Here is a 15561-nt window from a genome sequence, read left to right on the forward strand (position 1 = left end):
TTCAAGTTCAAGTGAGTTGAACGCTGAATTGAACCATCTTAACCCAGCTTTAGAGAGGGTCTAGGATAAGTGAGCGGACTATTGGTAGAATTGAAAGTTTGCATTGGTTCTTTTTGGTAGAAAGCGGTTAGCTTTCAAAACGATAGTCAGCAAACTGTCAAATCAAAAGTTGCTCGCTAGCAACTTTTAAAAGTCAAAACTTTCAAAAAGAATTGTACTTCTGTCAAATTAAAAGCGACTTTAAAATATGGTATAGTTGAAATGACATATGTGTAATTTTGAATTTAAAATACAATATTTTCAAAAGCAAAATAATTCAAAATAATAAAAAATTTTCACTTTTCATAAATATTACATAGTTTTTTTTTCCCTTTGGTTTGTTTTTTCCGTCGATCTTGTTTTCCGTGCTGAGCATCAATGCTACCGACGTGCCAGGAAGGCAGCTCCCACACCTGGACCCTACCTATCGACTTATCAACTCATGAACCGGGGACCAACGGCTTTACTTCCCATCCGAAGGAAGGCGTGATCAGAGATGTTATGCCTCAGAACATCCCGGCGGCGGAATATTACATAGTGTTTTTATAAGAAATAAATCGAGAAAACAATATAAAAAGATCCAAGAATATGTGTTATCGATGGTGATGCTTTCGTTCACGTCTTGGCCTCGGTCTTGGAGCTGTCTTCACTTTGAGAGGAACCACAATGTTCAAGTGCGATAGCGATAGGCTTGGCGATAGGTGTGTGGATAGGTACAGAAGAAGATGACCCAACAAATAACATCGTGATCGGTTCCCGGTCCTTTTTTCGTCCGACGTCAGATATTGAATCGGACGAGGAAAGTTTATAAAAATAAGTAACACACTTTGAATCTACTGCAAACAGTCGTTGATTACTCAATTGCATTTGGAGCCGTTTCATCCTACTTGCAGGGGTTGATGATTTCCAGCGTTCGCTTTTCATCTTCAGTGGGTTGAGTTGAAGAACTTCGTTTAACCGAGGATCACGTTGCTTTTCTTGAGGAAATCGATGAGCTGTACTGATGGCATCGCTCTTACCTTGGGTTCTGCAAAAATAATTATCTAAGCTGTCGGCCAACGGGTGAGGTACAAGTTTAGCAGCCGAAATGGGTGCGCATTTTGAATCAAAACTGCCCTGCGTACATTAATATTTTGGATGGCGCATTCCACGTCTGACGTTGAAAATTCAAGCTCAACATTGCATTAGGTCCTGAGTAACATTGATCGATTCTCTTCATTGACTTTATCTTTCGTTAATAACTTGAGCACATAACCGTTTTTTGTTATGTTTGTCGTATTAGATGCTAGATAAAAGCTTCTTTTATCGATCTGTGTGCTGAAAATAGCTGGGAATGTTGCTTCTGTACTACGTTAAGCTGTCGTAATTCGTCATTTACAATGATATATTTGCTTATGTCAGCTTGCACGTTGCCAACCTTTTTAGGTACAAGTAGTTGGTTAATTACGACAGCTTTGTACGCGGATGAAAACTGAGAAGAATCGGGGTGTGTATTATTTCCGTTTTTCCAGCGTATAACCGAAAAAAATGCTCAAGGCAGTCTTGTCTAGTCTTGTGACAAATTACGAGTACGTAGGAATCTGAAATCATGTTGTGTTTCCAGTTCCTCCCACAATAGTTTAATTGCTGAAATGTAAGAAAGCCATCCACCAATGAAGAACGGGGTTTTCTAATTCTTTGTTAACGGCGTGAATTTGTTTTCCTGGAAATAGGAGATTGATTTTAATATTTTATATAATATTTTTAAATTTAAGTAAACTTATTGTACCATTGCAAGATCCAAGCAGGCTTTCTCTACGAAGTATAGCTTACGCAGTTTTTCGGATACTGTATCCAAAAACGCCCAGTGTGGAGAGCCCGATTTCAGAGGTCGCTTGAGTTCCTGTTTAGTAAAAATTTAAGTAATTAGTTTTATCTATAGTAATTGAACATTTACTTTTTTCTCTTTAAGGCTCGAGCTGTTCGCGATATCGAACAACATATCGAAGTCTTCACAAAATTTAGCTGTGTTCAAAGCTCGCTCTGATAGTTTTCCCGTTCTTACATAATCTTTAAGGCCAGCTACGACCGAGTGACTGAGGGCTTGTACAGCCAAGCCAACATTCATTTCACTGAACTGTGATAGACGTATGTGTTCATACGATAATCCAGGAACGACTCGTGGCACGTGTTTCACGTCTTCCCAGTAAAGATCGACAATATCATTGAAGCTACAGAGTTGGCCATCCCAAACCGCGTTGTTTTTAAGCAGGTTATTTCTGCACGACTTAATTAGATGTGGAGCGTCAAACATGCAGTATATACGGTTCGTTCCTTCTCTGACTCGCATATCAAAATAAGGGGCCTCCATTGTAGCTCCGTATTCCTTTGAAAACATGTTCCGATTGACACTGTTCTGGTCGCATGTTATGACCTTTGGAATGAATCCGGCATCAACGATCAGATCCAACGCATTGTCTACAATAGATTTCTGCTGGACTGCAGTGAGGCCAGTGCAGAAAAAATAGCCAATTGCCTGTTTGAATCCAGACTGGATCGTTTTTATCATAAGTGTCAGAGCAGATTTTGCTCTGTCCTTTGTATTCATCGTGTCCTGTCCAGGTAATTTTGTTGGAAATCCACTGAAATAGTCCGGTTTTGCTTGATAAAAGTACGTTACTCTTTCGGATATCGCCATTTCATCCAGGAAAAGAGTAACAAGCTTCTGATCGTCCTTCATTGTGGATGCTTTCAGCTTTAGCAACTGGAATACCGCTGTCGAGAAGCCTTCTCGGATGTTTATACTCCCCAACCATTTGCGCACGGTACTCAAACCGGGCAATGCCACAAACTGTCGCATTTGCCGGTGCGCCTTCGTTGAGCAGTACTGAAGTACGAGTGCCATGTTCTTCATGGCATCAGAATATCGAGCTCCACGGCACTTTCTATTCCTATTCTTTTGCAACTCAACAAGAATAGGATCCTGAAGTGGGTTGGTAAGAAATGCGGTTAATTTATCCTTAACTTTCTTCAATTCCAACCGTAGTTTGTGGATGACGGCATTCTTCTTGCACGTAGATTGTTTGTTCTTTCGAAGTTCTCGTTTTAGTTTTAAGTTTTCTGCCTCCAGTTCAACTAATCGATCTGCCATGAACACGTATCTTATTGGATCGAAACAATAATCGTGATCAATATGCTCGGAAACTTTGCTAGGATTTTCACGGAGTCTGTGTGTCGTTAGAGGAATTTGTGGAGTCGAATCAGAGGAATCGTCGATAACTACCTCACCCACCACATCCATCGAATGCTCTAGGACAACAACTGCTTCACTGGTTCCATCCGACTCGCTTAATTGAAAGCCAACGTCCATCGAACTAATGCCATCTAAACGTGAAAGTTGGCTCGCGACGTTCCGATTTGGAGACGGAACAGCTGTCGGTAGCAGTCTGCAGATAAGAAAAGCTTATAATATATTATTTAGAATTAATAGACATCAATTATCGCTAACCCCTGAGTTTTGCAAAGCGGATTAATGAAGTCGTCATCCTGGAAGTGATCGCTGCAAATAACTGATTCCTTCGAAAATTTCGTGACACCGCAGACGTTAATCCATTTCTCCAAGTCTCTTGTGCTGGAACCCAAGAAAATATCACTCAATAGTTCATCAAAAAACAACAGCTAGAGAAATACCTGTTTTTCACTAGAACCTTGTGAAACGTTTTTGAACTTGGACCGGAAGCAGCACTCATACAATTTTGAAACTCGCACCGTCGAAACCCCATTTCGGTTTCTGACATGAATCACTGCTGTTTCAGACAGAAATCGGTACTCAAAGAGTTCGTTCACGCAAATGCAGATATGAATGTTAATCACAAATAACCGAGCAAAGAACTCTGCACGCTATGATTAAATAAGCCATATATAGATTATTTTACTCAAATTGGGCGTAAACTGGACGAACTAAAACACGGGAAAATTCATGTCAATTTTGCATAAAAATAAATCACATATGAACACCATTTGGGTTTGTTCGCTTTGCGCCAATCAAGATTATTTCTTTGTACAATCTGGGTAAATTGATCTTAGCGTGCAAAGTTATGAATGCGCAGGGAGAAAAAAAATAGTTCACCCGTTGACCGCTATTCTCAGCCAGGCGCCACATTGTTGATGCAAGTTTCTTTTCCGAAGTGGCAAATCTATGTTTTAATTATCTAAGCCGACAGATAGCGCGCTTTCAATGTTACTTTTCAAGTAAAAGCAGGGATGCCTGACTGAGCAATCTATGTTTTAATTATCTAAGGTTTAATGTAGTGCTGTAACAGATTGTATTGACTTTCAAATGCACCAGCAAACGCACCGATAATCGTTAATCCAAGCGAATTATTAACAAAAGAGAAAATCGACGAAGAGAATCGATAATCGCGTTTACGCCCTTATGCATGCTCACTGTCGAATTAATTAAAATAGTGAATACCGATAAATACCGATTTTTTAATCATTTGATACCGATAATCATGAAAACAATCTGGCAACGCTGGATGGAACCTCGCACACATTAATCGATTTTCTTCAAACGCACTGATCATCCCTAGCCGCTTTCCCATCATCGGATATCTTTTCAGGCAAAACGTCAAATCTAGTACCCCCTTCTTCAATGTTTTCATTTCTCTTGAGGACAGACGTTCCGCGAACAGTGTTCTCCGGCGTGTAAAATTGTCTGGAAAATGTATATTACTTCTTAATCCTTCGTAGAAGGTTCCTGTACGGTCTCGACTTAAGTTTGGTGTATTACGAGTGAAGTTTTCGTTCCCATCCTCTGGGAAAAAGCCATAAACGATATAAGCAGAATGGCAAACTGCCTACGAAACGCCACAACCCGGTTCGCCCCAATCGGCAGGATTTTCATCATCGGACGACCACTTGCATCATCCACGGCTGCTGATGTGGACTCGGGGACGGTAGGGATTCGACCTCAGGCACAGGTAGGATAGCTAGGCCGAATTGTGACCGGAGCTGATCTGGTTATAATAGTAATTCTAAACATTGCATAATAATGTATCGACTGACGGGTGTAAACAGCTGATGCTCTTAACCTCACTCAACGGGATATCAGAAAATAGTTTGTTGCAGAATTTTATTTTTAAATTAATCGATATATTTTTTTTTATCGTAGCTACGAATCAGATCACTGCATGGAGGCCAAATCAATCGGTTCGGTGCGCTGGAAAAAGGCACCGGCATGCAATATTCGAGCTTGGAATCGCCACCACCGGCGGATCGCTTCCAAGCTACATCGAGTGACCGAAATGTGGGTGCACTTTAAATCAAATTAGGATTTGAAATTAATATGAATCGCTCATTTTAGGAATCAACTCCCGCCGGCAGCGGTAATCAATCTTCGGAGGAACAGCTGCATCGGGTGTTCGAAGTGCTGTCCAACACACTACCGAAGCTGTTCATCCAACCGTTAGATTACTCCATCTACAATCCGAACCTGATATTTGAAAACAACATTCGTGGCATGCGAACTGAGTAAGGATCTCCTCCGCCGCTTCTGGAGCTTATTCCACAGTGCTCATAACGTTTTGCTTTCTTCCTCAACAGGGGACTGTACCACTACGTCAAACAAGTCGCACTGTTGCGAACCGTTGGGCATTTAAAGTACGCCTACGTGACGTTGGAGGTGCTCAAGATCACCAAACACCCTGAGGAAAACACCGTCAAGGTGCGGTGGCGGATAAAGGGTATCAGTGCGCTGAAGGTGATGTTCCAGTTCTGGAAGTACAAGCTGTGGAAGCTGAAGGAGATTTTTGCCGATACGGAAGCGTGAGTAGTCAACCTGTTTGAAAATGTAGAGTCTATATAAAGCCGTTTGTTCAATTTCAGGTGGTATGATGGCTTTTCGGTATTTCACGTCGGTCCCGACGGTCTTATTTATAAACACGTAGCAGACAAGGTAGGACTCATTGGAAATCGTTCGAAGAACCCAGTCTAAAATTCTCCATTTCGTTATTAGATAATGCCCGATGACGACAAGGTGGTGGTGTCCCAGAAGAATGTGATTTCGCCTAAGTTAGCGCTATTCGTAGGTCTAACGGTGGAGATAAGCCCCATTGTGGGCTGTGTTAATTGATGGTTGTCCCGGTCAATAGAATAGTGTTTAGTGATACCAAGTCTCGTTTTTCTTATGAAGCCATAAGTTATTAGAGAGCTACTAAAGGCTTTTCTTTCTGTGTTCGAACAAGATTTAGTGTTCGATTGATAGTAGTTGCTCTGCTTGTTTCGAGAAATTTAACAACCAGGTGTTTGGGGAAGCAGCATAAGCCTATGAAGCGATGTACTCTGTTTACTAGTGAATGAAAGGAAAATAACACGTTGAAGCCGTGTGCCCAACCATGGCTTGAGAAGAATGCATTCTTGCTGTTGGTTATTGATAGAGAAAGTTCCTGCAGCTATGCTGGCTCTTTGCAAATTTGACATGTTACCGTGATTCCACAATAGACGAGTGCACCGATGAATTTGATTGTATGACCTTCCTCCGAAAGCCGTTCCCCACAATCTACCCAAAAGGTTACCATTTCAGTTCTGAATGCAAAACCTGTCCACTGCTTAGAGAAGGAAAGGTGCTCCGGCGTTTCATACACGTTGCCACACTCCGGACAGAGGCGTGACGCTGCCTATCCGAAACGATGCAGATATTTCCTTAAGCAGCCGTGGCTTTAGGTGGAAGTTGACTTCTCCGTGTTTTCTGTTCATCCAGGTCGAAAGAATCGGTATTAGTCTATGTGTCCTTTCTCACAGGCAATTCGACGTGGCTGTTGAAGTTTAGCCAGTTATCGATCATCACTCCCAGGTATTTCATTCAACACGGCGGTGATTTCTGCACGCTAAACCGCTTTACAGTTACTGACCAATAGCACTTCCGTTTAGTGGTGGTCTACCAGCAGCTTCGCTCCTTGCATCCAGTTACCAATCATGTCGATCGCCTTGGTTGCCAACGCTTCCACCTCTTCCAGCGTCTCGCCTGTTACCGTCAAGTCGACGTCGTCCGCAAAGCCAACGATCTCAACTCCTTTAAGCAGCTTCAGCATTAGCACGGCGTTGTACATCCCGTTCCAGAGCGTTGGACCAAGGATGGAGCCTTGTGGAACTCCCGCTGTGATCTTAATTGATCTCTGTTCCATGTCTGTCTCGTAGACCAGAACCCGGTTCTGGTAGTAAATCCATCGAATCCTGTAGAGGTAGTCAGGGACCCTCATTCTATACAGCGCTTCGGCGATGGCCTCCCAGCTAGCGCTGTTGAATGCATTCTTGACGTCGATCGTTATCCCGATTTTCTCTCCGCTTCTGTTTGGACGTCTTCTCGACTCTCCGTCCGCACTCTCCGTGCATTTCGTCAGCCTGTTTGGGATGATCTTCTCCAAGAGCTTTCCGAGTGTATCCAGCAGGCATATAGACCTATCCGATGCTGGATCCTCCGGCGATTTTACTGGTTTCGGCATCAACCCTAGCTTCTGTATTCTCCACCTGCCAGGTAAATGACCTTCGTCCAGGCATTTCTGTACCACCATCCTGAACATATCCGGGGATTCCATCGCCTTCAATTCTTTCGCCACTGCTACGAGTTCCTCGTACGTGACTTTGACGTAATCTCCCTCTCCCTCTCCCACGATGACTTTCAGCTTCTCTGGGCACTTTTCAGCGGGCCTCTTGTTGGACCTCTGAACTTTGCCATCACGACTCGGTATGCGTCGCCCCAGGGGTTGGCATCAGCGTCTCGACACAGCTCCTTAAAACAGTTTGACTTGCTCTGCTGTATCTCTCGTTTAAGTGCCGCCCTGGCCGCTCGAAACACTCCTTTTCGTTCCTCTCTGTCTGCTTCTGTTCTTGCTCTCTGAACACGTCTTCTGGCTCTGAGACAACTAGCGTGGATGGCGTTAAGTGCCTCGTTCCAGCAGTAGGCTGGACGCCGTCTGTTATTTGGTTCCAGTTTCCTCGGCATGGTCGTGTCACATGCTCTCTCTAACGTTTCGGTCAGCTTGTCTGCGTTCAGATCCACGAGGCTACTATCCACACGGAGTACTTCTAGGAAAAGATCCTTATCGATAGGCTTCGTCTTTCACTTCCGTTCGCAAGTTCTCGTCCTAGCGAATCGCCTGATGGGTATATCCTTCGCACACCCTCCAATTCATGTTTGCCACCACGACGTACTGCAGAAAGTGACGTCGATAATGGATTCCCGGCCATCTATGCGAAAAGTGCTGCTGGTAAATTCGTTGGACAGCATAACTTCCAGCAGACTGTGTCCTCTTGAGTTGGAACATCTGCTGCCCCGGACTGTCTTCGTCCGATCAGCTCTTCGGAAAGTCCATCCAGCATCTCGTGGAACTGCTCCATCGTCCACCTAGGGGGTGCGTAGCAACTGTATATGAAGATTCCGTTAATTTTGGCGATCACGAAACCTTTGTATGAGCTCGCAACCGCTTCTATCTGCCCATAACTTGTATAGCCGGCATCCCAGCTCAATCCGCCACCCAGTTACCGTTATCGGGAGGGACTCGATACGGTTCCGCAATGACTGCAACGTTGCACTGCGTTTCTGTTGTCGACTGCCACAACAGCTGCTGTGCAGTGTCACAATGATTGAGGTTTATTTGGGTTACCTCCATTACTGTTGGCCTGCCATAGCCTTTAAGAATGCCAGGCATTTCCTTCACAGATCAGATCTGTCAGGGCCATTGCAGTTCCTCGCCTGGTGACCGAATCCCATGTACTTGAAGCATTGCTCCAGTTGATTGTTAACCCGGGGCTTTCAGCGAGCACACTGACCACCCAACCTTGACTTTGCCCGTCTCCAAAAGGTTGTTCCCTGCATCTGTCGAAAGACGTATCACCGCCGTTTGCATGCCGCCGTAAGCTTTCCTCATCTGGATTGGCATCGGGATGTCTCCCAGATCGCAGTGCACTCTCAACGGACTTTTCAGCCCCTCTTCTGTAGTGATCTCGTCCAGATCTCTGCAATCGACCACTGTCTCCTGGGATAGAGCTCTTACGCTCGCTTCTTCGCCAAGGGATTTTTCGACGAGCTCCTTGAAGGCTGAGCTCTTGATCGAAGGATCCTTCTTCCTCACCTTCTTCAACTCAAAAAGCATCTCGCCTTTCTGGGTGTGCCTGGTTTTCACCACGTTCTTTCCTAGTTGCTTCAACTCCGGACCTCTTGAACCGTCGGAAGGAGTACTGCGTACGTCGTTTTATTCTTTGCTTCGATGATCAGCGCATCGCCTTTACTTCACTCTCGATGCAGCCTGGGTTTCTCCTTGTTGTGAATGCGATAAATTCTCGGATAAATTAGCAATAATTGAAGAACGTTCTCGAAACACCCAAGACGATGCAAAGAAGGAAAAGTTCAAAGTCAAATATAAACAGCTGTTCTGTTTATCATCCCTTCTGCTTAGTCAGGTTCAATGAATACGAGAGCATCGAAAATGACACAAAGTTCCAGGACAATGCCATCTAATAAGAGAACGCATAAGCGGTACGCTCTCGTTTGCAGCATAGAATTTACCCAACGGATGCACGCAGCATAAAACAAAGCATTAAAACTCAGCATAGGGAAACTATACGCTTGCACCAGTTTAGCTTAGGTATAAGCGCTGCGTAGGAGTCAAGTGCATCCTAGACGTATGCATACATACGAGATTATTCTGGAAGGATTGCGTTGGTCCCGAAATGCCTCACATGATCTTGAAGAAGAACGATGGATAAGTTTAGATTAGGAATACTTTCGGTCTCTTTCTTTCTAATCAACATTACGTTAGGAAGATCTTAGCAGGAGACAAATCTTTCTAGGCTCAAACCCCTATATAAGGCAAATTTTGTACTTAATAAATCGAATGTTTTCGTTAGTCTTAAATCGTCTGTCGATCTGTTAAGATCCGAATTCCTTCCAGCCAGTACCTTCATCAGGTTTTAAACTAAGATTACTGATGAGACCAGAATCTCTAATTTAGTAAGAAGTTCAGTCCTCAGTCTACAATCAAAGTCCAAACACCTGATGCTAAAGGCACTGCTTTTCTTTCTATCAAAATCTGAACCACGCTATTGTAACAGTCTCTTAAATTAGTAGAGTAACTGTCGTAGCGTCTTGAACAGTTCTTTGATAGAATCGAGAAAAAAGGCACTCGCTCCAGCAGACAGCTCGAGACAGCTTGTTTTAACTACTCTGCCATCCGTGCCGAACACTCCTTCTGTTCTTATTTCTTCTACACGTCTTTTACTTCCGGTTTTTCCACTTCTCCCTCGGCTTCTCGACGGTACCCCATCCTTCCTCCTTGTTTCCTTCCTTGTCATTCTTGAGTTTTTTCAACTCTTCTTACTCTTCTGGCGTTTCTCTGTTCCTCTTCTCCGAGCGTGGATTTCGGCGTATCCTGTGCTTCAATTGTTGCTTTCTCCTTGACCTCGATCAGTACCTTTTCGGCAGTCAGTTCTTGTCCTCAGTGCACTGTTCACGTTCGGCAGCAATCATGGCGGATTTGATGCCCGTCACCATTTCCTTTATTTTCTTGTGAACGCTGCTTTTATCCTCCATCATTTTGGTTTTCCTAAGCTGCAGTCCTTATTGGGGTGTGCTATTGCTAGATTTCGATGTGTACATCTGACTTAGCAGTCCTTGCTGCTTACCGTGGTGCATTCTGCTGCTGCTGGAACTCGCTGTGGCCACTGTAGTATATATGATAAAGTAGTAATGAATGAAACATAAAATTACCGTTAGTTTGATGTCGGAAAAATGCATTTGGCAGCACTAGTAGTCGACATTCATGAAATAACAAAATGACAGATATACGCAAGAGTGATTGAACATGATTTCGGAAAGCTTCGAATAGACGAAAGACTAACTTCACAGGACGCGAAGTGATGGAGATAGGACGTATGATTAAAATGATGCTATGGGATGGAAGAGTGCGGAATGATATGTATGAACGCATTCATCACACTCGTTCATGACTCGTTTCGTCACACACTTAGAAAATAATACCGAACTCGGTTTGATTTCATGGTGATCCGAGTTTTGGGATTCTTGTCAACGGATTTCCTCAACGTCCACGAATGGGTTCTCGAAGAACAACAACACGTCAAGGGGTTGGTCGCTCTACACAGTGTGCCAAAATCAAACTTAGGCACACCCAGGCGTCGTCATTGACACTGTTTGGCACCCATGGTTACAATTTTTATGATCTTCAAAGTTACTGGCAACACTGACCTTTTTTTGCGCTTACGCAGTGTGCATGTGTCAAAGTTTGTTATTGATGTTGCCACAATATAATGAAATTATTTTCAAAGCAACCGTGAATCTCCATCAAGTCTCGCCATGGATTCTCAAAATCGTTACACCCGTGACGGCAGTCGCATCCACATTTCCTCTCAGACGAAGAACAGCTAACAGCGGTATCTTGACCTGACCGAGGTTTCCGGCCATGGCTACACGAACTGGCAATGCAGCTCCCACGGCTGCGGCTGCTTCCAATGCTAGCCTGGGAAGTGATTGTCCGGCAGGGTGTACGTTCGTCTGCGTTGGCGTCTCTCATCTAGACCATGGCGGTACCCTCTTTGGTCTTCAGGAACAGAACAGATTGAACAGCAACCATCATCACTGCGCCCTGTTGCTGTGTCGGTTGAATGAAGTTGGCTGGTTCGTTTCGGGGCAGCGGTGCGTCCTTCATCAGTCCGACGTGTGTTCCGGCCGGTGTCGGTTTCCAGTTTTCCGACGGATGATACTCGGGTGGTGACAAATTCGGTGCAAATCCGTTTCCTCCGCCGGCTCCCAGAAGGGCTGGTTGACTAATGATTGACGTTCGTTGTGCGGGGTCGGCCTTCCGCCGAAGATGCATGTTCTTGAAAACATTGAAAATCAAAACAAAAACAAGAGCTGTTAAAATACCGGGTTGCCAAGCAAGGCATTATTCACAAGCAGCTTTGGAGGCGAACCAGCCTAAGGCTGAAAGCCTCCTAAATAAAGCTAAATAATAATAATATTCATAAGCAAACAAAAGTCAGTCCAATTACTTCTTGGCACTGCCGATACAGCTGCGGCACACTGAGAAAAATGTGGTGGGGTGGTCACTCTACACACTTGTTTTGCGCCAACCTTTTTCTCAGTGTACCTCAGTGTGCCGCAGCTGGATCGGCAGTGCCAAGAAGTCATTGAACTGACTTTTGATTGCTTGTGAATAATGCCTTGTTTGGCAACCCGGTATTTTAACAGCTCTTGTTTTTGTTGTTTTCAGCTCTTGTCTTGTTTTTCAATGTTTTCAAAAACGACACGGACTCCAGTTGGGATTACACACTGGATGCATCTGTCTCCAAGGATGCCTGCAACGGACGAGCTCCGTTGCTACACGATCCTTCCATCTTCGGCGGAAGGCCGACCCCGCACAACGAACGTCAATCATTAGTCAACCAGCCCTTCAGAAAGCCGGCGGAGGAAACGGATTTGCACCGAATTTTTCACCGCCCGCATCAGCATCATCCGTCGGAAAACTGGAAACCAACACCGGCCGGAACACACGTCGGACTGATGAAGGACGCACCGCTGACCCGAAAAGGACGAGCCAATTTCCCAAGCCGAACTACTTGTCAAAGTCCACCAACCCGTACACCCTGCCGGACAATTCGATCAGCTTCAAGGTCTACAGCGCTTCCAAAACAATCGATTCCCAGGCCAGCAAAAATTGCACTCTCCACTTCTTCAATACACCACCCGTATGCCGTCCGAGGATCTGCTGCTGACTGCATTCACCACCAAGGACTGCAACCCGTCGTAAGTGCGAATGTTCCCGCTGAAATCGGAAAGTTCCTCCTCCGGATTGGTCGAGTTCCCGAGCGTAGCCGTGGCAGTGAACGCCATCATGAAGTGCAACCACAGCGCGATCGGTCACAAATGCACAAAACTTCCGTTCATTATGAAGCTGTTAGTTGAAAGTGCAAAAAGGCAGGAGTAAAAATAATTTATTAAACTATTTGTGATTTTGCCAAGACAGTCCTCCACCATTCTATGTTGGACGATGGAATGATTGGTGTAGCAGCCACCGCCATGGATGTATTCGAGCAGTTCGAATGGTCGGATGGTATAGTTTTTGTTTGGTTGTTGACTTTCCGATTAAAACTCAAGCAAAAATACGGACCAGCAGCAGCATTGGAAGCAGCCGCAGCCGTGGGAGCTGCATCGCTAGTTCGTGTAGCTAATGCCCGGAAACCTCGGTCAAGTCAAGATACCGCTTTTAGCTGTTCTTCGTCTGGGAGGAAATGTGGATGCGATGTAACGATTTTGAGAATCCAAGACTTGGTGGAGATTCACGGTTGTTTTGGAAATAATTTGACTAGGAGTGGCAACATCAATAACATTTTGACACATGCACACTGCGCAGGCGGAGAAAAATTTCAGTGTTGCCAGTAACTTATAAGATCATAAAAATTGTAACCATGGGTGCCAAACAACGCCAATGCCTGACCCCGGGTGTGCCCAAGTTTGATTTTGGCACACTGTGTAGAGTGACCACCCCTTGCAACACGTACAGTGCCACACAGAGAGCCCACATTTCCAGTTCAGGGCAGGAGTAGAGGCTACCTACCAACATTTCCGGGCTGCAGTACTCGGTCGTGCCGTAGAAGGTAGAATAAAGTTGCCCTTCCTGTACGAACGTCGCCGATCCGAAGTCAATCAACTTGATGTGGAAATGGTGTACGTCCTCATCTCTGATGTCCCGGTGCAGAATGCTCAATGAGTGCATTCTCAATGTTTCTCACCAGCCTGTAATGTTTGCTGTACTCTCCGTGAATCAAATCTTCATCGCACTGCGACATACGGGAGACGGAACAACTCGTACGGTTTGGTATACACAGAAAAAAAGTTGTTGAATATTACATCCACACTGCTGCAACCAGGTCAATCCATCGGTTGTGTAATATAACGTTGTACGATGTACATCGATTTTGCGAACAAAATTACATCCATTGATGTAATATTGTATCTGCTTTTTGATATTACATCATTGTTTCATACATCAGCTTGAATTACATTGATCGATATTACATTTGTTGTTGCTGTGTACAAAAAAAAACATTTGAATTGTCAAAATACCGGGTTGCAAAAAAAATCTATTAGCCGTTTCAGTGAAATTAGTTCGACGTAACTGTCAGCCACAGCAATCGATTAATGCTGATAATCTGAAGCACGCCAAGTGCTAACTTTTCTCTGAATTGGCAATACCGGGCACACAAAAAAAAATCAGTCCGATGGCATGGCACTCTCGGCAAAGCGCGGCACACTTGAGGCACACTGAGAACATTTTTGGCGCAAAATAAGTGTGAAGAGTGACAACCCCTTGGCAAATTACTAATTTCAAAACTTAGAAAACTTGAACATTTGTCAAGAATATTAAACTTTCAAATAAAAAAAAAAAATGCTGCCCCTATGTCCCCTATGCTCATGCATGGCGTTTAAGTTTTTGAATTTTTCGCACCATTGTTTGATATAATCATTTTGATAAGTTTTAATTTTTTTCAATTAGGTGTAGATCTTAATACCGTGGACCGCTGGTAATCAGTCCCTTTTTCTCGCCTTTCGTAATCTGAACACTTTTTAGTTTGAACCGCGCTAAAAATTGCTCAAACGTCATTTTGAAAAAAGGAACGGAGTAAAGCAGAGCAGGGAATCAAGAAAATACTATCTTCCAATGCTTACCGCCGATAAAAATACTAGTTAACGGAATCATGATCAAGATCATGGATTATCATTTGTGTTACACATCATGATCAGCAACAAAAACGATAATCTACTGATATGATAACAATCACTTTGTAATGTATCTCAAAATCAAGGAACTTGCTGTCTTCGGGAAAGTTGTTTTAGAGGTCAAATACCCTACAATGCGGATATTTTTGGAATCGGGATGACACATATATTTGGAAAATCCATGTAGGTCGCCATTTTGAAATCCGTCTTCTCGGCCATTGGGTTCGGAAAAAAAAAAACTGTCAAATACCCTATAATATGGGTATTTCTGGAACAGGAATAATGTGTAGAGGTCGAAAATCGATGTCAACCGCCATTTTGGAATCCAATTTGGCGGCATTTGGTTTTAGATAGAACTGAAAAATAAACTAGGCCGACATCAATTTTTGACATTTATACGTCATCCCGGTTTCTAAAATGCCCACATTGTAGGGAAAAGTTGTTTCTAAAACCAATATCCGCCATCTTGGACTCCCAAATCGCGGCAGATATAAATTTTCTACATCTGCATGCCACCCACATTGCAGGGTAATCTTGGATTTCCAAATGGTGGCGGACATCAATTTTCGACAGTTTTTCTTAAATCGATGGCCACCATCTTGGATTTCATAATGGCGGCAAACATCGATTTTCGATCTCTATACGTCATCCTCATTCCGAAAATTCTCATATTATAGGGTATTTGATTAGCCTCGTCTTAAATGGGGAATTTTCAGTGACGACAGCTGATGATGATGATCTGAGATTATCGC

General features: G+C 43.9%; 1 protein-coding gene across 1 annotated transcript; it reads left to right on the forward strand.

Moving 5' to 3' along the window:
• Window positions 1–4700: 4700 nt before the first annotated feature.
• Window positions 4701–6428, forward strand: LOC135698897 (uncharacterized protein C6orf136 homolog). Its single transcript, XM_065219040.1, has 6 exons — window positions 4701–5000; window positions 5192–5326; window positions 5384–5550; window positions 5623–5844; window positions 5905–5974; window positions 6035–6428. The coding sequence occupies exons 1-6, from the start codon at window positions 4866–4868 to the stop codon at window positions 6149–6151; spliced, it is 846 nt and encodes a 281-aa protein (XP_065075112.1). The 5' UTR covers window positions 4701–4865; the 3' UTR covers window positions 6152–6428.
• The last annotated feature ends 9133 nt before the right edge of the window (window positions 6429–15561 follow it).

The sequence above is a fragment of the Ochlerotatus camptorhynchus genome, unplaced genomic scaffold (genome assembly GCF_037179485.1).
Source record: "Ochlerotatus camptorhynchus isolate MF236.1 unplaced genomic scaffold, CSIRO-AGI_Acam_v1.1 ptg000098l, whole genome shotgun sequence".
In the NCBI taxonomy this organism is placed as follows: Eukaryota; Metazoa; Arthropoda; class Insecta; order Diptera; family Culicidae; genus Ochlerotatus; species Ochlerotatus camptorhynchus.